The sequence below is a fragment of the Balaenoptera acutorostrata genome, chromosome 3, assembly GCF_949987535.1.
Source record: "Balaenoptera acutorostrata chromosome 3, mBalAcu1.1, whole genome shotgun sequence".
Taxonomy (NCBI): domain Eukaryota; kingdom Metazoa; phylum Chordata; class Mammalia; order Artiodactyla; family Balaenopteridae; genus Balaenoptera; species Balaenoptera acutorostrata.
The window spans coordinates 178,844,836-178,865,007 of record NC_080066.1 but is presented as its reverse complement, the minus strand read 5'-3'; the positions used below and the strand labels follow the sequence as shown (position 1 = coordinate 178,865,007).

At 58.9% G+C, this 20,172-nt stretch overlaps 2 protein-coding genes, 1 long non-coding RNA gene, 1 other non-coding gene and 1 pseudogene across 4 annotated transcripts in view; 4 read left to right on the top strand and 1 right to left on the bottom strand.

Annotated features, from left to right (window-relative positions):
• The window catches only part of SLC25A47 (solute carrier family 25 member 47), a 17,811-nt gene extending 11,607 nt beyond the window's left edge, over window positions 1–6,204 (bottom strand). The window contains exon 1 of the mRNA XM_007178861.2: window positions 6,190–6,204. The gene's annotated coding sequence lies outside the window, so the exon portion shown is untranslated. The remainder of the gene's footprint in view (window positions 1–6,189) is intronic.
• On the top strand, window positions 2,032–3,066 carry LOC103012314 (uncharacterized). The gene is made up of 2 exons (XR_450701.2): window positions 2,032–2,120; window positions 2,722–3,066. It is a non-coding gene; the product is annotated as an uncharacterized LOC103012314 (long non-coding RNA).
• On the top strand, window positions 6,121–20,172 carry SLC25A29 (solute carrier family 25 member 29). Its single transcript, XM_057542647.1, has 4 exons — window positions 6,121–6,749; window positions 12,380–12,423; window positions 17,795–17,878; window positions 18,196–20,172. Exons 1-4 carry the CDS (start codon window positions 6,350–6,352, stop codon window positions 18,943–18,945), a joined length of 1,278 nt encoding a protein of 425 aa, XP_057398630.1. The 5' UTR covers window positions 6,121–6,349; the 3' UTR covers window positions 18,946–20,172.
• LOC130707548 (small nuclear ribonucleoprotein E-like) lies at window positions 12,837–14,871 on the top strand (annotated as a pseudogene).
• On the top strand, window positions 13,460–13,532 carry TRNAL-UAA (transfer RNA leucine (anticodon UAA)). The gene has a single exon. It is a non-coding gene; the product is annotated as a tRNA-Leu (tRNA).

Sequence of the window (20,172 nt, the reverse complement as noted above, 5' to 3'; positions counted from 1 at the left end):
GCGTGCGGACACATCTCATTGGTTGTGGGCACAGCACATCCAGGGGAAGTGGCGGGCCTGGGGGGGCGGTGGCCAGTGAAGGAGGGGAGGCTGGGACAAAGTGCCAGGGAGGAGGAGACGTCTGAGCCAGCTGGGAAGGAGAGAGGCACACTTTGACAGGAAGCCCCTGAGGGCAGGCTCACCTGGACCCCCACTGGCACAACAGATGCTCAAAGGCGGATGACAGAAGCCGGCCTGCCACCCTCCATTTGGACAGCAAGGCCCCGAGAGGGGTTCACCTGGGAGGTGAGCCTGGCCCCCGGCCGAGTGGCACAGGAGCCAAGCGTCAGGCACCCAAGGGGCCCAAGGACGGGCCTGTGGCAGGGGCTCCAGAAGGCAGAGCCCAAAGCAGCGGGGCAGGTGGCAGAGGGGGGATTCTGGCTCGGGCAGAGGGGACCGTTCTCCCTGCTCGGTTGCCCCAGTCGGGCGCTGGCTCATGTCTGGCTGGGTGACTGCCCCAGGCTGGGCAGGCAGGACAGAGGAAGCCACAGGAGGGAGGAGGGACACAGAGCTGACAAAGGCCCCTCCCACCCAGACAGGTTCTGGAAAAGGGGGGCTTGGACCCTGGGTCCAACCACCACAGCAGGGCTCCTGGGTTCCAGGGTGCCGAGGCCTTTCTCTCAGCCCCTTTCTCCGTGGTCTCCGGCGCTTGTGAGGAGCCCGCCTGCCACCCTGCCATCCGAACACGCCCCTGGGCTCAGTACCCAGTACCCCTGCCCGGGGCCCCACCCTCCCACCGACTCCGCCTGGGTGGGGTCACACGGCCCTCCTCTGGCCGCTGCGCTGGGTGCCTGCTCACACCTCCCGTCAGCCGGGGACGGTCCGCTCACCCAGCCGTCCCCCACCATGACAGTGGAGCCCCCAGAGGGCACCGATCAGGCCTGGCCCCAGGAGGCCCGTGGGCAGCAAGCACACGCCGTGTCCACGCTTGGCCGCGCTCCCCCCAGCCCAGCCCCTCTGTCCTGACCAGTTAGCCCAACCCAAGCCGGGGTCCACCCCTTTGGTCTTCCGGGTCGGGGCGCCCCAGGCAGATCCCCTTAGCTCTATTTTTACACCAGAAGCACTTGCCGTGTCTATTTATATCACTCCCCAGCTTGAGTTTCTGGTCATCTCATAATCTGGCCAGAGCCTCCCTCGATCCTGCCTCTCGGTCCACTCGGTCCACTCGCTCCAAGGCCAAGTGCGTGCGGAGCACAGCGGAGGCCACAGCTCACTTGGAGAGGTAGCCCTGCGGAAAACTGTGCGTTTGCAGCCGAAGGAAGATGCAAGAAACCCACACACACAGCGCGGTGGCCGCTTTGGGGATGACTAAATTCAACTGAGAGATGTGAATTCCGCAAAATCTACCCAACAGGAGAACTCTGGGCGCCGTGGACTCGGGAGGGGCCACCAGGACACTGGCTGACTGTCCTTAAGGGGTCCCAGGCCCTTCACCCTCTGAGGCCCAGAGCAGACACCCTCACTGGGGTGGCTGAGTCACTCCCAGTGCAGACTGGACCAGAGACCAGAGGGACACGCAGACGGCAGACGTTTATCCACCGGGAGAAAGACACCCCGTGGGCAGAGCCCGTTCATCGGCACCAAGTGCTGGGTCTCCAGGCCCCCAGCACAAAGCCGCCCCGCCTGTTCACTGCAGCATCTTCAGCAGCCATTAGAGGGCCTTCCTGAGCCAGGGCCTGGAGCCCAGCTGTGGGGTCAGGGTTTAAGAAGACCTTAGGAAAAAAAAAAAAAGAAGCCCTTAGGAAACCCTTCAGTACCTCAGCTGATTAATTAAATTAATTCTGATCTTCCATGTTTCCTGCAAAGCTGTCAATGGATAAAGGCAGAGAGCCGGGCATTTTGCTCTGGAGGAACGACAGCAAGGCCGGGTCTGCCACTGCTCTGTGCCCACTCTGCGTGAGCTCCTTCACTTGCTCTGGCCCCTAGAATCCTCCTGAACCCATCTCACAGATGACAAACCTGAGGCAAAGATGGCTCACAGGGCCACACAGCCAGGAGGGGGCCAAGCTGAGCCAGAAAAGCAAAAACTGAGCCAGAGCTTCCTGAACCTGTCCTTGGAGACGGTCTCAACCCCTGAAGAGGTCAGTTTCAATGCAGGTTTTCCCCTGCCTGCTCCGAGGGCCCAGGTGGGGCCCTAGAATCTGCATTTTAGCTGTCTCTCTGGGAGACTCTGATCCCCGAGGTCTGGGGTGGGAGACCCGTGGCCATAGGGCAGGACAGCCCGGAGCCCAGACTCAGTCACCCAGGGCAGGCTCCTCGGCTGCCTGCTCACCCCCTGCTGCGTGCCAGGCCCTGTTTAGTGTTAGTAAAGAGGGGCAAAGTCCCGGCCCTGGTGGAGCTAACATGCCAGAGGAAGGGAGGTGATAAACACATAGAGGAACACACAATGTCACTCTAGGAACTGGGCGAAAGCAGGGCATGGGGATCGGGTGGGGGGCTCCCCAGCCAAGCCCCTTTTGAGGAGCTGAGAGTTGAGCAGGGACCTGGGTTCTGGAGATGACCTGTGCCAGGCTGGGAGGAGGAGCTCCCACCCAGGGGAAGCAGTCAGTGCAAAGGCCCTGAGGTGGGAATGAGTTTGGAGTTGTGAGGGTGCAGCCAGGTCACCTTGGGCTCTGAGGCACTGAGCTTGGGTTTTATTCCAAGTGAGAGGGGGGCCATTGACAGCCCTGTCCTCCCCACCAGTCTTTGCCCAGGAGCTTTGGAACCTGTTCCGGTGCTTCCATCCTAGAACCACACCTGCCCTGGCCCCCAGCCTCGCCCTGCGCACCCTCCGGCATGGCCTAACACTCCAGAAGGTCTACACAGCAGGTGCCTCGGCCCACCCTCACCTCACTCACCCTGTGACACCTTGAGCTCCAGCCTTGCTCCCCACCCCACCTGGGGTCCAAATAGCCTCCCATCACTGAATTCATCAGATTCCAGGGTGAGAACATTTACGACCCTTTTTTTTTTTTTTTTCACCTGCTGGTGTTTCTAAATTTTCCAAACCCAACCTGTCTTGTGTAAGAAATTATAAAAGCTGTGCAAGGCTTCCCTGGTGGCACAGTGGTTGAGAATCTGCCTGCTAATGCAGGGGACACGGGTTCGAGCCCTGGTCTGGGAAGATCCCACATGCCGCGGAGCAGCTGGGCCCGTGAGCCACAATTGCTGAGCCTGCGCGTCTGGAGCCTGTGCCCCGCGACGGGAGGGGCCGCGATAGAGAAAGGCCCGCGCACCGCGATGAAGAGCAGTCCCTGCACCGCGATGAAGAGTGGCCCCCGCTTGCCGCAACTGGAGAAAGCCCTCGCACGAACCGAAGACCCAACACAGCCAAAAATAAATAAATAAATAAATAAATAAATAAGAAAATCCTTTAAAAAAAAAAAAAAAGTGCCTCTTTGTTTAAAAAAAAAAAAAAAAAAAAAAAAAGCTGTGCAAAATAAAAACTCTACCATGCACTTGCAGTGACCTGGCTTAATCCCTGGTCCCCTGTGGCACTTCTCCCCTCCTAGCTGTCCTCCTACTGCTCTGGCCTTGGGCCCCTCCCACCTCTTAAAGGCTGGGGTCTGAGCCCGGCAAGGTGGCCTCCCCTGGGAGGGGGAACGGTCCTGGGGCCCCGTGGAACGTGAGAAGTTTGAAAAAGCACATTCTGTGCTGAAATTTTATCCTCAGGAAGTGAAGAAGAACAGACATGGACCCCAGTGGCTGATGTAATAATGCAGGCCTGTCAGTATGTACTCATGTACTTGGCCATGACTTCTTCGCTTCTGGGTCTCTCCCCAGCTGCCGTGGAAGGCCCGGGAGGTCAGGGAGGAGGGTCTGCCCTGTCCCCGCTCCAGGCCCAGAGCACCACCCGAGGGAGTGATTCCTGGGCAGCAGGGACATGCATGTTTCTCAGGGAGAGATGGCTTTCAGGAGCAATGTGGTCTTAGGGTTTAGTAAGCCAGCAGCACACCCGAGTGACCCCAGCCCCGCGCAGTGCTTGCTTTTACCCCTTCCTCACCGCCTTGAAAATGCTGTTTCAAGCACACCCTGGGACGAACGGGACAGACACTGGACTTGCCCTTGGGGTGCTCCCGGTTGAAGGTCACCGCCCAGCACCCGCAGCCTAGGCCTCTCTAACAGGCCACTGTGGGCAAACCTGTCCCAGAGCCCGCCCCTCTACTGCTCACCACATACTGGACCTTTGTCCCCAAACCCAACAAGCCTCAGCCTGAACACTGGCTGCCCCCCAGTCCAGCCCCACTTCCAAGCCCTCCCTGCAGGATGCACAGCTAGAGGCCGCACACCTCACACCTCCTCCCTGGCCTGCAGGATCCCACCCTACAGCTACCAGCTCTCCCACCTGGATCCCCGTAGGGTCGGCCCAAACAGGGCTTCCCTCCAAGGAGCTTTCTGAAGCTCAAATATTGAGTGCCTACTGTGCACCAGGCTGCTGGGCCCCTTCCCAAGGACCCCCCCCCAAAGAGTCAGTGCTCATGCCACCTGCCCCAGGCATGACATTAACTTAAAGGCACTTATGTTCTCTTAAAAACAAAACAAAGCTGGTCCTTTTTGTCTCCTTATTAATTGGCCCATAATAATTTTCCGACTTACTGCCCTGTTAAGGCACTTGACTCTCCTCTCAAACCTCCAAAAACAGGGATGGATGCTGCAGGCATTTGTGCTTTACCTCCTGAGACCTCAGTCACCCAGGGACCCCCTGTTCCGAGAGGTGAGTCACCTGGATGTAGGTTGTCCAGTTTAATCGCCATGGCGTCAGAGGCCTCCAGCCAACTCCTGCCCCTGTTTTGAGTCTGGGCTGCTCCTGGGGCCCACATGCTTTTCTGGCTCATGGGCCTTGTTGAGGCCTGAGCTGGGTCAGAGGCTGGCGATATTCAAACCCAGGCCTCCAGACCCCTAGCTCAGGGCCCACCAGCCATCACAAGCACTGGACTAGGAGTCAGCAGACCTGGGTTTGGGTCTCTGCTTACGGAATGTTCTATTTAGAGTCTAAGAAGAATAAAAGGAAACCACACATAATCGTTGGATTCCTAGTGGCCTCTGTATCACCAGGGCTCACTACTCACTGTACATACTCCTGACATATACCCCCTAGTACCAAGTATATATAATCTTTAAAACCTGTCCCTGAGATACATATCCATGGTAACCCCCGTGTCGATTTCAGAAACAGTAAAATGCAAATAAAAGAACTGTGTGATCTGCCACACCGCAAGGTGTGGTCCTGACCACAGGAGCACGAAGAAGGAAGTTGGGCGCAGGCCTGAAGGCCTGAAGGTGTCATCTGACTCCCATTGTGAGGGAGAAAGCGTCCAGCCAAGCCCAGTCCCAACCGGCCAATCAGGACTTCGTGAGGCGCTGGGGAAGGAGGGCAGGGGCAAGTCTCTGACCCGGACCCTCCCCAGAGAGTAGGGAGGGGGTCCCTTGCCACTGCCAATCTCGGGGACTGGGGGGGAGGGGCGGGGAGCGGCGTCGGATTCGGCTCCTACTTAACCCCCCCGGACGCCCCGCCGCCCAGCCACCCGCGTAGACCGGAGCCCAGCGCCCTCCCACTTCGCCTTCGCACCCTCCCTCCCCTCCGCCTGGCTCTCCAGGCCCGCAGGCCTCCCAGAGCCGCGGCTCGAGGACCGTCCCCTCCGGCCACACAGCGCCTGGCCGCCGATATGGACGCGCCGCGATCTGGCCTCTCCCGCCTCGCGGCTCTCGGACCGGTCCAGGAACCTCCCCCGCCTCACAACCTTCCGCGGCTCCCGCAGCTCGCGCTCAGGTGCGGGCCCGCGAGGGCCTGACCGCGCCCCTCGCCCCTCCCGAGGGGAGCCAGGCGGCCGGAAGCCCCAGGCCCACCGCCAGGGGGGCGCACAGACGGGAGGGGCGAACACTCCCCGAGGGGGTGTTTCGCCGCTCGAGGAGTGTGACAATTAGTGTCCGAGCCTGCAGGCCTTGGAGGGTCCTGGCGCTTCCACGTTCGTTACCGCGGCGTGTCCCCATTATACAGGCGAGGACTCTGAGGCTGGGCGGCGGAGTCGGGATCTAAACCCAGGCCCCAGGATCCCAGGCCCAGTCCGGAGCGAGCGCACGCCACCTCCCGCGCCGCTGACCCGCATCGCGCACGCCGGGAAGCTCCCGGGCCGCGCAGGCCGTTAACTCCCCGGCCGGGCCGGACCCCACCTTCCCGCAGCAGCTCACACCCGACTTCCTCTCCCGCCCGGGGCGGCGCGGGCGGGCGCACGAAGCACATTCTTTGTCTGCAGCGCCTCCGCACCTCCCCCGCCCGCCCGCCTGCGTGTTACGTGCCTCCCGCCCCGCCCGCCCCAGGTCCGCCCAGCCAATGAAGCGCGGCGGCGGCGCGCAGGGCCCGGGGTGTTGTCCGCGCCTCGCCCGCCCGTTGGCTGAGCTCTGCGGCCCGCCCGAGCCCGGCCGGCAGGTCCGAGGGGCCGGACACGCCGCCCGAGGTGAGGGACCACGGGCGGTGCGCGGACGACAGCAAGGGCGTGCGCCCGGCGAGGAGTCGCGCGCTGAACCGCCGCCGCCGCCGCCGCCAGACCCCAGCCTGCGCGGTGCTCCGTGCCAGGAGGCGGCGGCCAGGCCGAGTCCCGGCCAAGCAGGGCAGGGGGAGCCCTCGACGGCGACCAGCCCGGCGAGGGGCCAGAGAAAGAGGACAAGGAGGAAGGGCGGCCTCACCAAGGACCCGGCAATGGCGCTCGACTTTCTGGCTGGATGCGCTGGGGGTAAGGAGGCGGGCGGGTCCTGCCCGGGCGCGTGCGGGGGCCGGGAACGCCGGGCCTCCGGGGCGAGGCGTCCGGGCTGGGAGGCCAGCGCACCTGCGAGTTCTCGGCCCAGTGATTTACCCTGGGGCTGGGGATTCCTCGTCTGTAAAATGGGTTAGCAGTGCTCTTGTCTCACGGGATTCTCGTGGGCGTGAATTGACGACAAGCCGGGAGGGCGCCTAGCGCGCTGTCCGCGAGGGCAGGTGTCTTTTAAGTCCTTCAGGGCACGTTCGGACGAGAGGTCTGGCGCTCCGGGACAGTACCGTGGCTGCCAGGGGACCGCCAGAAGGATGCCCCACCGCCCTCCTCGCCCGAGGCCAGCAGACGGCGAGGCCCCGAGCCCATTTCCCTCTCCCCCTCCCCCAGCCCGCGCCCACCTGGAGCAGGGTCCCCTCCCTCGACCCAAAAAGTTTGAAGCTGGCTCCACCCCCTCCCGTAGCCGTGTGGGTGGGGCCGGGGCCACTGGACGACGCCCTAGGGAGATGGCCTGAAAGGCGCCGGCACGACCCCAGGCACCGAGTCACGCTTTGGCGCCCCGCCCCCTTCCTACGTGGTTCTGTTGGGGGTGAGACTCCACCCGGCTGGCAGAGTGGGCCTGACACGCCGCGCGAGCGAGGCCTTGGTCTCACGCGTGCGTGCCACCGGCGTGGGGCACCGTCACCGAAGCCGGGGCGCGGCGCTGGGGTCCTGTGTCCCCGGGAGGACCTGAGTCAGTGTGCCCTACGGGCTCTGCTGTGGCCTGACCGTTGGGCGTCGGGCTCTGCACTTGCCTCTTTGGCCTTCAGTTTCTCTGCTTTTACTTGTAGAGTTAATGTATTCAACAGGTATTCACTGGGAGCCAGGTTTAGCCCTCAGGAATTCAGCAGAGTGGACAGAAGTGGCAGGGCTCTGCCTCACGGGGAGAGGGCTGGCTGGGTGTCCCCAGGCCCCGTCCAGTCTCTGACATCAGGTGCTTCTCTTCTCCAGCACTTGCCCCTGTTGGCTTTAATAGAGCTCTCAGCTACCTGCCAGCCGTGGGCACCCTGGAGGAAGAGGAGCGTCTAGTATTTAAACCAGTGCGGTGCTAGCTTCCTGTGCTGCACCAGAGGAGGCTGGTGGAGAAGGGGGTGTGCCCAGGAAGTGTCCCAGACGGTTACCCAATCAGGCCTCCAGGCCCCAGAGCCTTCAGTAATTTGGGGAGCATTTCTCCCAAGCCCAGGGTGCCAGAGGAGACAGGAGGGGTTGGCCTCTGTGGACCCAGCTCTCAATTCCCCCCATCCCCATTCCACTCTCTGCTCTTCCCATCCCCCTCGAGGGACCTCCCCTAGTGTCCTGCCACCAGGCCGCCGGCTCCTCCTGGGCCCCAGACCCTTCTCTACCCACCCCCAATGGTGGCTCAGTCCCAGGGCCAACACCGCTTTCCAGCCCCTTTCCGCTGGGCGGAGTGTGTGTTCTTTCCCCAGACGGGCAGGATTCCTTCTGTATTCACGCAGGCGTTCTGGGATCCACGGGGATTGGGGTGGGAACACTCATCCTAAGGCCAGGCCCATCCCCCCAGACACACTTGTTAAGTCACTCTGGGCTCTTGCTCACCCAGGACCCTGCCTGGAATGCCTTCTGCCCATCCTCACCACGCCCACCTGGGAGAGATCCTGTCCAGGCCCCAGGGTTGGGGCAAGGCCAGGGTCCAGCACTCTGGAGAGCTGTAGGTACTTCACGGCCCCCGAACCGACTGCCCTACCTGGATCCAGGTGGAAGCCTGGGGCTGGTGGTGCCCACCTACTCCCGCACTGTGTGAGCGGAGACGGGAGAGGGTAGAAGAGACCCTCTCCTGGTATACATGACCCAGGAGAAACCTAGGCCCTCAGAAGTGGAGAGAGGCTGCCATGCTCTTCCCTTCCCCCAGCCTCACGGGCGCTAGGGGCCGGCCCACAGGACAGTGACCTGACTGTGTCCCAAGCCTGCCTTCCGGGCCCCTGGCACGGCCTGGCCAGAGCAGAGGGGCCGCCCAGGAACTTTGCGCAGGCGGCGCCCCTACCTTGGGGCCTGGCCCCCAGAGGTTGCCTGGCTCCTTGGGGTTTGAGCTCCTCAAGGCCTGGAGGTTCAGGGCAGATGAAGGCTGCCTTTCCGCAGCTGGGGTGCCTCTTGATTCAGATTCCCCGGAGGAAGGACAGTACATCAGCTCTGATTGGCTGGGTGTGGGCCATGTGTTCAACTTCGCCTTGCCTTCCGGGAGGTGCGGGTGGGACCTTGATTGACAGCTTCCCCGAAGTCTCCCAGAGTGGAAGGGTCCCAATGCCCACCTGCACTCCTCCACCACGGGTCAGTTCCTGGTCTGACCTTGGGCTCTGAATGGGGGTCCCCTTGCCGCAGGCATGGATGGGAGGAGAGAAATTCAACCATAGGCAGTGGGACCCTGCATATGGGGGACAGGTCAGTCATCCTGTTGTCCCTTCCCACCACTTCTTCTGCCAGGCGCCTCCAGGACAGTGGTCCCGCCTCCTGCCCTTGAGGGTCATGGGATGGGGGTTGCCCCTAAAAGGCCAGCTTAACGTAAGGCAGTGGGCACCGGCTTTGGAGTTGGGAGACATGGTCCACGATGTAGGCCCCTCTCAGGGAGATGGCCCTCAGGCTTCCTGGCTCTCAGGGTGACTGGGAGGTTAAAAGGATAAGGATTTGGGGGACTGGGGGCCCTGAGGGAGGCAGGCCCATAGCCAACTCTTGTTTCTGTGGATGGAGATGTTTGGGGTGACGGGGGCCAGCCCCTCGCCTGAGGGCACTCAAATCAAGGGAGAAAATGGGAATGCAGCTGCCTGCTCTCGGAGCCCTTGGTGGGATGAGGGACGCCTCTCCCACCCCAGAGGCTGATGAAGGCTGTTGCTGGCACCTGGGCAAGTCTGGGACCAGAGGTGGGGGCATCCACCCACAGGAAGGGGACCCCCACCCCAGCTGGGCCTGGCTGCAGGGGGCACGGCTGGAGAGAGAAGGAAGGCCAGGCAACACACCTCAGGCGGTGTTAGGTTTCCAGAGCCCGAGGAGATCCAGTTACAGCCCACGAAAGGAGGTTCTAGAACTAGGATTTTCAAATTCAGAAAATTCAAAACATGAAATGAAAAAGAAGGTAGATCTCAAGTGATAAAAACAAAGTGTGTCTCGAAGACCAGAAACACAGAGGTGGAAGTCTCGAGGGGAAAGACAGGCTTGGGGTGTCTTTTCACCCACCTGTGAATGTTAGGAGTCCCAGAGGGAGAAAAAGGTCTGGAGATGGTGAGTATGATGAATAGATAATAGTGGAAATTTTCTCTGATCAGGAAAAGGCTGGTCTGCGCTGGGGGAGTTCTAGGCTGGGTTCCTTTAAAGAAAAAAGACACACCCTTGGTATCTCCTGGTGACATTCCCGAAATCTACAGATAAAAATCTCAGTGTCTTCTTCATAGAAGAAATAAATTATTGACAAAGGAGAACAGACACGCTGGCTTCTTCATAGAAGAAATAAATTATTGACAAAGGAGAACAGACACGCTGACAACAGATTTCTCATCTGCAGCACTGGAAACCAGAAGATTCTGGGACATTGCCGCCCTTAATGGCCTGGGCCCGGAATCCTCACCGGAGCACAGGACTGTTTTGCCCTAATGGCGTTAAAGAAACAGATTTTGCAGATGAGCAGGAGTTCAGAGGGCATGTCTCCCGTGTGTTACAACTGAGGGCCATAGTCAAGAAAGGCTCCAGCGATCGGAGTAGAGACCCCGAGATGGCGGGAGAGGTGAAGAGGAGAAGGAATAGCCCTGAGTCTCGTGGGGTTTGTAGGTGAAGATCAGTGGAAGCTGGCAGGGTGGGAACCCTCTTGGGGGTAGGGTGGGGCAGTAGAGGGCAGAGAGAGCCTCCTACTCTCTCACCCCATGGCGGGGACGGTTCTTACCCTGTTTCTACATAAGCGTTATGAGTGTTCAAAAGCAGAAGTAACTCTTAGCTGAACTTACAAATTAACAAGCAGAAAGGGGATAAATAGTAGTTTGCCTGAACCAGCAAAAATGTGGAAAGGAAAGGAAGTACTTAGATCATGCCCATAAAATAAGACGGAATCATGTCAGATCTCTTGTCTTGGCAAAATCTGAGACTGCTGCAGGCCGGAGTAGAAACCAAAACCCAGCTGTAAATTGTTTGTGGAACAACTAAAACAAAGCAGTAAGACAAGGTTGAAAATTAGGAACTGGACAAAACTATACCAGACACACCTGACCAAAAACAAAGCAGGATTGGCAAAGCTAACATCAAACAAAGTGGATTTTAAGGTCCGAAGCATTAAACAAGATGAGGACATTATACAAGGATTAAAAATACAATTTATGGGGAAATTCCCTGGCAGTCCAGTGGTTAAGACTCCATGCTTCCGGTGCAGGGAGCACGGGTTCGATCCCTGGTCGGGGAACTAAGATCCCACATGCTGTGCGGTGCGGCCAAAAAGTAATAATAATAATAGTAATAAATAAATTTTTTAAAAAATACAATTTATGAAGAAGCGTAATAACTCCCGTTGATTTCTGGGCATCCACGAACATGGTAACCAGCTCTGACAGGGAGCTCTGAGTTATTAAGGAGGGCGGCTCCAGGGCCAGAAGGTTTGGGTCCAGATCTCGGCTCCACCACTTACCTAGCTGTGTGGCATGGACATATTACTTTTCTATGCCTCAGTTTCCTCATCTGTAAGATGGGCTAATGGTCCTTTCTTTACATATATAAGAAAGAGAGTTGGTACACAGACAAAACTAAGAACGGTAACCAGAAGGTAGAAACGTTACTGTTTGTTACTCAACAAATGTTAGCCTGTTTAATTGCTGTATTTATTATACATTTAAATATAGCCCAAAAAAAAGAACTGTAAGATGTACACACATGAAATTCTAGGGAGGAAAGCATGGGAGTCAGTGCAGCAGTTACCCGACCTCACTGAGCCTCACTTCTTCCATGAAGCAGAGTAACAAGACTGCCCGATTCACAGGGATGTTTGTAACCCACACAGCACGCAGGACTCTCACAGGTGCTTGTGGGCCATTTGGAGGGGGAGCCTTTGTCCTCTGAGGGGGGCTGGATTCGGACAGGTCCTGGACTGGTACATAACCAAGCATGAACGCCTCAGGTCCTGGGTCAGCACTTTGGGGGCCAGGGGCGGCCCTGGGGAGGCTGGTCCTCACACCTGTACAGGTGAGGAGAGTGATTCCCAGACACCGAGTTCTTTGTGAGCTCGACCAGCTGGTAAATGGCAGAGGGAAAATTCACATCTGGGCGAGGGGCCGGCCCCAAGTCCAGAGCCCCTGGAGCCCCCAGCCGTGCCAGGTATTTGCAGTGACGTGAGCATCTTAGAAATGGCACGTGCAGCCTCCCAAGGGGGAACTTCTTTTGTCACCTGCGGTGAGCAACAGGGCGGAGGGAGAGTCACCAGCTTTGAGCTGGACAGGTCCCGGCCTGACCTTGGGGCGGTCACCCTCACTCACCCTCACGCGGAGGATTAAGGGGCTCCCGGCATGTGCCAGGCACGTCCTGGCCAGAACCGTGCCCCACGCTGCGGTTTCCGAGGCACCTGGGTCACACGTCCTCCTTTCTCCCTCCAGGTGTGGCAGGTGTGCTGGTGGGACACCCCTTTGACACGGTCAAGGTGAGTCTCTCGTCGAGGTTTTATTCTGAGGCCCTCGTGGAGGCTCAGACATTGGAGGGAGGCCTGCAGCGTCCTGGTGGCTGGACCCCCCTTTCCGGGCACCACCTCAGGAGCCCTTCCAAGGTCCTCCCACAGGTTCTAGAATGAAGGTAGAGTCAGGGTTCTTCTCCCTGCTGCCCAGGTGAGAGGCAGCTTGTCCACCGGGCCGAGTCGGCCTTTCCTCCCAGGTTTGTCCCTACAGTCTCCCAGCTGGGGCTGAACTTGGAGGTCCATCCTGGGGCTTGGCCAGCTGGGACCGAGGGGCCGAAGGACAGGTTTCCTCCCACCCAGAGCAAGGGACACCCACCCTGTCTTTACGCAGAACTCCTCCAGACAGCTTCCTGAAAAAGAAAGAAAGTTCAGAGAGAAAATACAGAAAAATCAAACCTTGTCAGCCTTTCCCATGACCGTGATCTTCACAGCGGTGGCGATCAGGGCTGAGAAACTGAGCAGTCGTTTCCCGAGGGCTGGTGTGCACCTGTAGGGTGCTGGTGGCTCCAGAACGTGGCCCCGGGGCCGGTGCCCAGCTCCCCCCTCCGCGAGCCCGCACCTGGGCACACCGTCGGGCCCCAGGTTCTCCGACGCCTCAATGGAAACCAAGGAAGTCTGCATACCCAGTTGGAAATTCCCAAATAAGATTTCCCCCGTTTCTGGGGTTTCTTGGTCCTTCAGCTATAGGCAAGTCAGGACCCTTCCTTGCCGGCTTCCCCTGGGAGCCCGGTGAGCTGCCAGCAGCAGGCACTGGGCCAGACCTGGTGTCCCGCTGTGAACGCTGAACCTGGCGTCTCTTCCCAGGGGGGCGAGGGCAGAGCGCAGGCAAGGACGGCATCCCTAGGTGGGTTTGAGAGGACTCTCTGTCTCCTCTTTTTTCAGGAACCCAGGTGTTCCTGGGCTGAGAACAGGTCTTGTGAACTAGGGCAGGGATTTTCTCCAGCACAGGCGTGAGGGCCCTGCCTTATGCACTGGCTCTGACTTTAAAAAGGTCTGTCTCGGGAATTCCCTGGTGGTCCAGTGGTTAGGACTCCCCGCTTAAACTGCTGAGGGCCCAGGTTCAATCCCTGGTCGGGGAACTCAGATCCCGCAAGCCACTCAGCAAAGTCCCCCCCCCCCGCCCCCCCAAAAAAATGTCTGTCCCTGGGCCTTGTGCAGCTCCGGGCCCCCTGCCGGCTGATCTGCCATGGCACTGTTGGCCAGTCACTTTACCTCTGGGCCAGCTGTTCTGACCTGCACAGTGAGGGGTTGGCAAGATTACTGAGGCCTTTGGGCCCAGTGCTCAACACTGTAGTTTGTGCTGGATGAAATGCTAGTTCCGAAGGGCATGGAATTCCTTCCAAGCCACTCTGAGCGAATTTGGGGAGGAGTTGGAAAGGCCAGGCTTTCTGGCCACTCAGCAGCCCCTGAGCCCCCCTACGGGCCTGTGGAGAGTGAGGTGCTGGGGGAGCCTGCCCAGCTGCGCCCCCCGCCTGGAGCCTGCCCACGGGCCAGAGCAGCCCAGGACAGCCAGGCGGGGTCCACGTCATGCTGTGTTTCTATCGCGTGTTCATGTGTCGTGAATGCCTGTCAGAGCTGCATCCAGCCAGGAAGTGTCTCCGATTCACTTCTTCAGCCCAGCTTTGCAGAGGCCTCTTTGAGCTAGGACTCAGCCAGGCCTGGCCAGGCCTTCTGCAGCTCCCCGCCCCCGGCCCCTCAGTCAGGGCCCCCAGGCTGGGGGGCACTTTGCTCTGGCGTCTCTAGCTCCCTCGGATCTTCTGAGCCATGACCAGCACCCCCGGCAGTAATTTGAGCACGGGAACCTCTGCCCCACTGGGTTCCTGCTCCCGGGACACCCCTGTCCCCCCACCACCTGGCACCTGGAGGGTGGGCTTTGAGGAGATCCATTTGGAACTGTGTTTTTGCCACCGTGGCCCAGCAGCATCACATCTGGGCAAAGCTGTCTTTAAAAAGCCAAGCTTTTGGTGTGCGGGATAGTGTGGCCTTTGTGAGCTTCCACCATGGCGTACCGGGGCCAGGGCCAGAAGGTGCAGAAGGTGATGGTGCAACCCATCGATCTCATCTTCAGATGCTTGCAAAATAGATCTCGGATTCAGGTGTGACTTTATGAGCAAGTGAATATGTGGATAGAGGGCTGTATCATCGGTTTTGATGAGTATATGAACTTCGTATTAGATGATGCAGAAGAGATTCATTCTAAAACAAAGTCAGGAAAACAACTGAGTCGGATCACGCTAAAAGGAGATAACATTACTGTGCTTGAAAGTGTCTCCAACCAGAAATGATCAATGAAGGGAGAAATTGTAGAGAAGGCAATGCAGTTTTTTTTAGGTGTCCTTTGTTAGAAGTGTAGTTCTAAAGCATTTATTCATATTGTTTTGCTCACCTTTATGTTATTACCAGATGACAATAAATGCTGTGGGATTGTTTTTTATTAAAATATTTACATTGTTTCCTTCTAAAAAAAAAAAAAGCCAAGCTTTTTATTCTGAAGGGGGAGAAAACCCACCCCCAGCAATCAACACTGACACTCTTGTCCCATCCATGGGCTCAGATACTATTAAATTGTGCTGATTCTAGAGACACTCATTTGGTTTGATTTAATGCTATATCACCAATGGCCTTTTTTTTTTTTTACTGACTGTTTTCCATTATAAAAGTTAAGCATTCTCAGTCAAAGAAAATTGGGAAATGTGATTTTTTTTTAATGTCTTTTAATCATCGGCTACATACAGATTTTTTTGGTTGGCTTTCTATTACAAAAGTAATGTAGGTCATAAAAAATGTTCACCATAACAGAGATATATAAACTAAAAAGAAAACAAAAACAAAAAACAACAGTCCTTTATGTAAACTTTCCCCCAAACCTTGTTAATGATTTCTACCAAAAAACAGACATGTACAGAGGCCCATATATATTGCTTGCTTCTGGCAAAGGTGGGATTTACTTCATAGCTCTGCGGTGGTTACTTTAATTGAAGTGTCACACACGGAGAAATGTGCACACGCGCTCCGTGTACGAATCTATGAATCACCGTGAAGCACACACCTGGGAGAAGAAACGAGGCCGGTCCCCCCAAAGCCCCCCTCCTCTCCTAACACCTCCGCCCTCCCCTTTTCCAGGCGGCCACCATCCTAACTTCTCATCCGTGGTCTGTTTTACCTCTTCTTGAACCTCATGAACTTGGACCTGGGCTCCGGAACACGTGCACGCTGTCTTATGGCCGTGACATTGGCAGTTTGTTCCTCCAGGTCTTTGGATCTGAAATCTGAGTCCAAAGTTTGGTTTTCCTCTGTTGCACCCAGAGCCGCAGCCGCTGTCCGCAGACACACCGCCTTCACACATATTTCTGTGGGAAGGCCATTTTCTGTCCTGTGTCACTGGATGTGACAGTGACCAGGGACACCATGTCCGAGCCCTCTTTCATCAGGGAACAGCCGGCCCAGGCAGGGGAGGGGGTGGGGAGGCTGAGGGCTGGCCTCGGGGGTCCCTTCCTGGATGTGATGTTGAAATTTTGTGTTGCTTTAACCGCCTTTACTTTCTGAGCTAGGGGCTGTCTCCATCCATAGCAAAATGTAACTTTGTTGTAGATGAGCGTAAGCCTCACCCCGGAGAGCGCTAGTAAGTACAGACCAGGTGAACCCAACGCTTCTCTTCTCTGTCGTCCCCCCTCGCCCCCCCCCAATCAGACCCTGGGCCTGGACCCCACCCCACCACACCGCTCCCCACCCCCCATCCCCCAGAGTTCCCTCCCCAGCTAGGACACGGAGGGTGTGAGGTGAGCTTGGGCCCGGCCCAGATCCTGGGGTGGGAGCCCGGGGGGCTGGCTGAGAAAAATCAGGCCCCTCTGGATCAGGGAGTCTTCATGTGGGGTCTCCCAGCCCTGTCGGGGAGCTGGGAGCCTCCGGGGCTTGTGTGCGAATGACCACTTTTCCCGGGGTGGGCCCGTCAGTCCTCAAATGAGATCCTGTCAAGACTTAAAAGACTCCGCCGGGGTGTCTGAAAGTCCAACCCACGGAGGGAACAGCTCTGTTTCACATCACGTCTGCTGACACAGCCCTCTTGGTGCCAGTGTCGGGGGACCACAGGAGGAAGAGACAGTCCCCTAGAGACCCCAGAACATTGAAGGGAAAATGAAGAGCCTCCCATCACAGAAACAACCTGAGACAGAGCTCGTGGTGTTAATATGTTCTCCAAGTTCATCGAGTGGTTGTGCTTTTCTCCTCTGAGCTGGCAGCCAGGGCAGGGAGGGGTGCTGGGGTGAACGTTGCAGGGTGCCCTCGGTGGTCAGCTGCCTCTCAGAGCAGTGGCTGCCAGCTGTTGGTTGAGGTCCTCGTGTGCCGAGATGGTATTCTTTTTTTCCTTACAAAACATTTCCTGTAAGTGCATTCGCCAGCACCCCTACCCCACCCTGGCCCCGACCAACACAGCCACTCATGTCCCTGGAGTGGACAGCCTTGACCGAGTTGCAAAACATCTCTGAGCCTCAGTCTTCCCACCTTTGAAATGGGAGTGACCAAACCCACTTCGGCCAGTGATTATGCCTGTAATGGTGATAATCTCTGAGTCAGAGCTGGAGACCAGCTCCCGGAATGGGACCTAACCTAGCTCACCCCGACCCGCGTGACACGGATTTGGAGTTCAGGAAATGTGCTCCTGCTCCGCACTGTGGGGCCCGCGTATCAAGGACAGAGATAAGCTCTCGGTCAACAAAGAACGCTTTCACAGTGAGGTTCTGGCCCGCTGGGCTCCAAGGGCAGCACAGCCTGATCCCCCAGGCCCCAGAGTTGCTGACACGGTTCCCAAGGAGGCTGTCAGCTGCTCTCCTGCCACCGCTTTACTAACTCATGACCACTGCCCTCACCGGGGGACACTGGCAGAAACCAAGCGCGAGGCCCGAGGCTCCTCACTTTTAGTGCCCATTGCGCGCTGCCAGCCCCTGATGAAGGGAGCGTGTGGTGGGATGTTAGATCCTGAGCCCCTTTGGCGTCGGCCACGATTTGCTACCGGGAGGGTGGGGAGGTCTCGAGAGATGTCTCCTGCCCCACTGTCGGTACGTGGTGCAGAGATGGTGAAGCAGGGGTCTTGAGGACCCTTGTCCCTCTGCAGCTGGCTGTCTCCGTGACTGCCCACTGATAGCCTTCCCTAAAGAGGCACAGACGCCCAGCCCTGCCCCACCCTGGAACTCCTAAAGCCACAGAAAGCTCCTTGGCTCCCTGCCTTCTGGGTCTGGCCTTGGGCCTCCTGGAGAGGGCCTCCCCGGGTGTCCTGAGTGCTGGCCCCGGGGAGCTGGGTGATCTGGCTCCACTAGCCCACCTTTCACTGGGCCCCTCCTTCCAGGTGCGGCTCCAGGTCCAGAGCGTGGAGAAGCCCCAGTACCGAGGGACCTTGCACTGCTTCCAGGCCATCATCAAGCAGGAAAGCGTGAGTGGCTTCGGGCCCGTGGGGGTGTGGCGGGAAACCAGCCTCTGGGATGCTGCCGTCCCCAGACCACAGAGCTGGAAAAAGAGGCTTCGGGGCAACTGTTGGGCAAATCCAGGCTTTGCGCATGGCAGGGTGCAAGTGCCCAGGCCTCTCAGATTGAGGGCTTCGGTTCTACTAAAATTCTGCTTGATCCTCGTGTACCGCTAGGGTGGGCCGGGGCAGCCGCCAGCTGCACGGAGGGTCCCTGGAGAGGTGGGCTTGGGCAACCCCGGACTCCAAGCGGGAGCGCCCCTGACGCGTCTCTGTGCGCCCCGCAGGTGCTGGGCCTGTACCGCGGCCTGGGCTCGCCCCTCCTGGGGCTCACCTTCATCAACGCGCTGGTGTTCGGCGTGCAGGGCAACACCCTCCGGGCCCTGGGCCGGGACTCGCCGCTGAACCAGTTCCTGGCGGGCGCGGCGGCGGGCGCCATCCAGTGCGTCATCTGCTGCCCCATGGAGCTGGCCAAGACGCGGCTGCAGCTGCAGGAGGCGGGGCCGGCCCGCACGTACCGCGGCCCCGTGGACTGCCTGGCGCAGGTCTATCGGCGGGAGGGCCTGCGCGGCGTCAACCGGGGCATGGTGTCCACGCTGCTGCGCGAGACCCCCAGCTTCGGCGTCTACTTCCTCACCTACGACGTGCTGACGCGCGCGCTGGGCTGCGAGCCGGGCGACCGCCTGCTGGTGCCCAAGCTGCTGCTGGCGGGCGGCACGTCGGGCATCGCGTCCTGGCTCTCCACCTACCCCTTGGACGTGGTCAAGTCGCGGCTGCAGGCTGACGGGCTGCGGGGCGCCCCACGCTACCGGGGCATCGTCGACTGCGTGCGCCAGAGCTACCGCGCCGAGGGCTGGCGCGTCTTCACGCGCGGGCTGGCCTCCACGCTGCTGCGCGCCTTCCCCGTCAACGCCGCCACCTTCGCCACCGTCACCGTGGTGCTCAGCTACGCGCGCGGCGAGGAGGCCCGGCCCGAGGGCGACGCCGTGCCCGCCGCTGCGGCGGGGCCCGCCTTGGCCCAGCCCTCCAGCCTGTGACGCCCGGGCCCCCGGCACCCGAGGGCCCGAGCTCTCCCGGGGCCGCTTTTCCAAAACGCAGCCTAGACATAAATTGGGCCCCCGGCACCGACCACCGTGCACCGGACGCCCAGACCCCGTGGGCTGTGGACTCCATCAGACCTGGGTTGAATTCCACGCCTCAGCTGGGTGACCCTGGCCACAAATTCGACATCCTCGGTTTTCTCCTCTGTGAAATGGGGATCCTCATACCCGCGTTGTACAGTCCGGAAGCTCAGAAATGATGCCCCTGCGGCGCCCAGCCTGGCACTGTTACTTGGAGTCTTCCAGAAACCCCGCCAACACTCCAGCCCTTTCCTGGGATCCCAGCCACACCGCCATGGGGTCTCTGATGACCCACCCGTGAGCTTGCCAGCGACTCGCTAACGCTGCAAATCCTCCACCTGGCAGAGCTCTCGGGACACTTCTTCACCTGTCCAGTCTGTGTTAGGGACAGAGAGGCAGCTCAGGGGCTTCTGGTGTCATAGAACTGAATCCTCTGCAAGGCTGGGCATACCCCTACTCCTGACGCTCCCGCTGGAGGGTAATCTGGGGGACCACTAAGAAGCCATGAGACCTTCTGGAAGCTCCGTATTGGCCTAGGGGCTGGGGTGGGGGAGCGGGCACAGGTCAGTGGGAGGGGCGATCTCAGCAGTTAAATACAGCCATGGCAAGGAGAAGTCTTTGCACCCTCTGGGCTTCAGGCTGCCCATCTGTAAAATGGGGACGTGGGTCAGCGGATGTCTGGGGCTCTGGCCCACTACCAACGGCCGGGAACCAACACCAGGGTTCCCCAGGAAATGGTGTCTTTCCCAGGCAATCTCAATGCTTCGTGTCCCTGTGAATCCTCGCAGGGCCTGTGAGTGGGCACAGGTACTGCCAAGTTTGGGCCCCTCCAGGCCGAAGGGCATCTGAGCCCGCGCTCCCGGGGCTGTCACTAGAAGCAGGGTTGTGGTGTGAGCTCAGGGCAGCCGGGCACATCCGGTACATCATGGCCGTGAGAATGGGCAGGGAGGAGGATTCTTTTGCACAAGCTGGAGGTGACTGTGGCCTCCTTTGCCCCGAGTGGCGCTCAGCCTCTTGGGCAAAGTGATCAGCTCTCCCAGGAGGCAGGCTGTGCTCAAGGAAGGACAGGATTCCCACCTTGTACACGTGGCATCATTGTACAGAAACCGCCAAGGGAATAAAGTGTTCTGTGTTTTTTTAAGA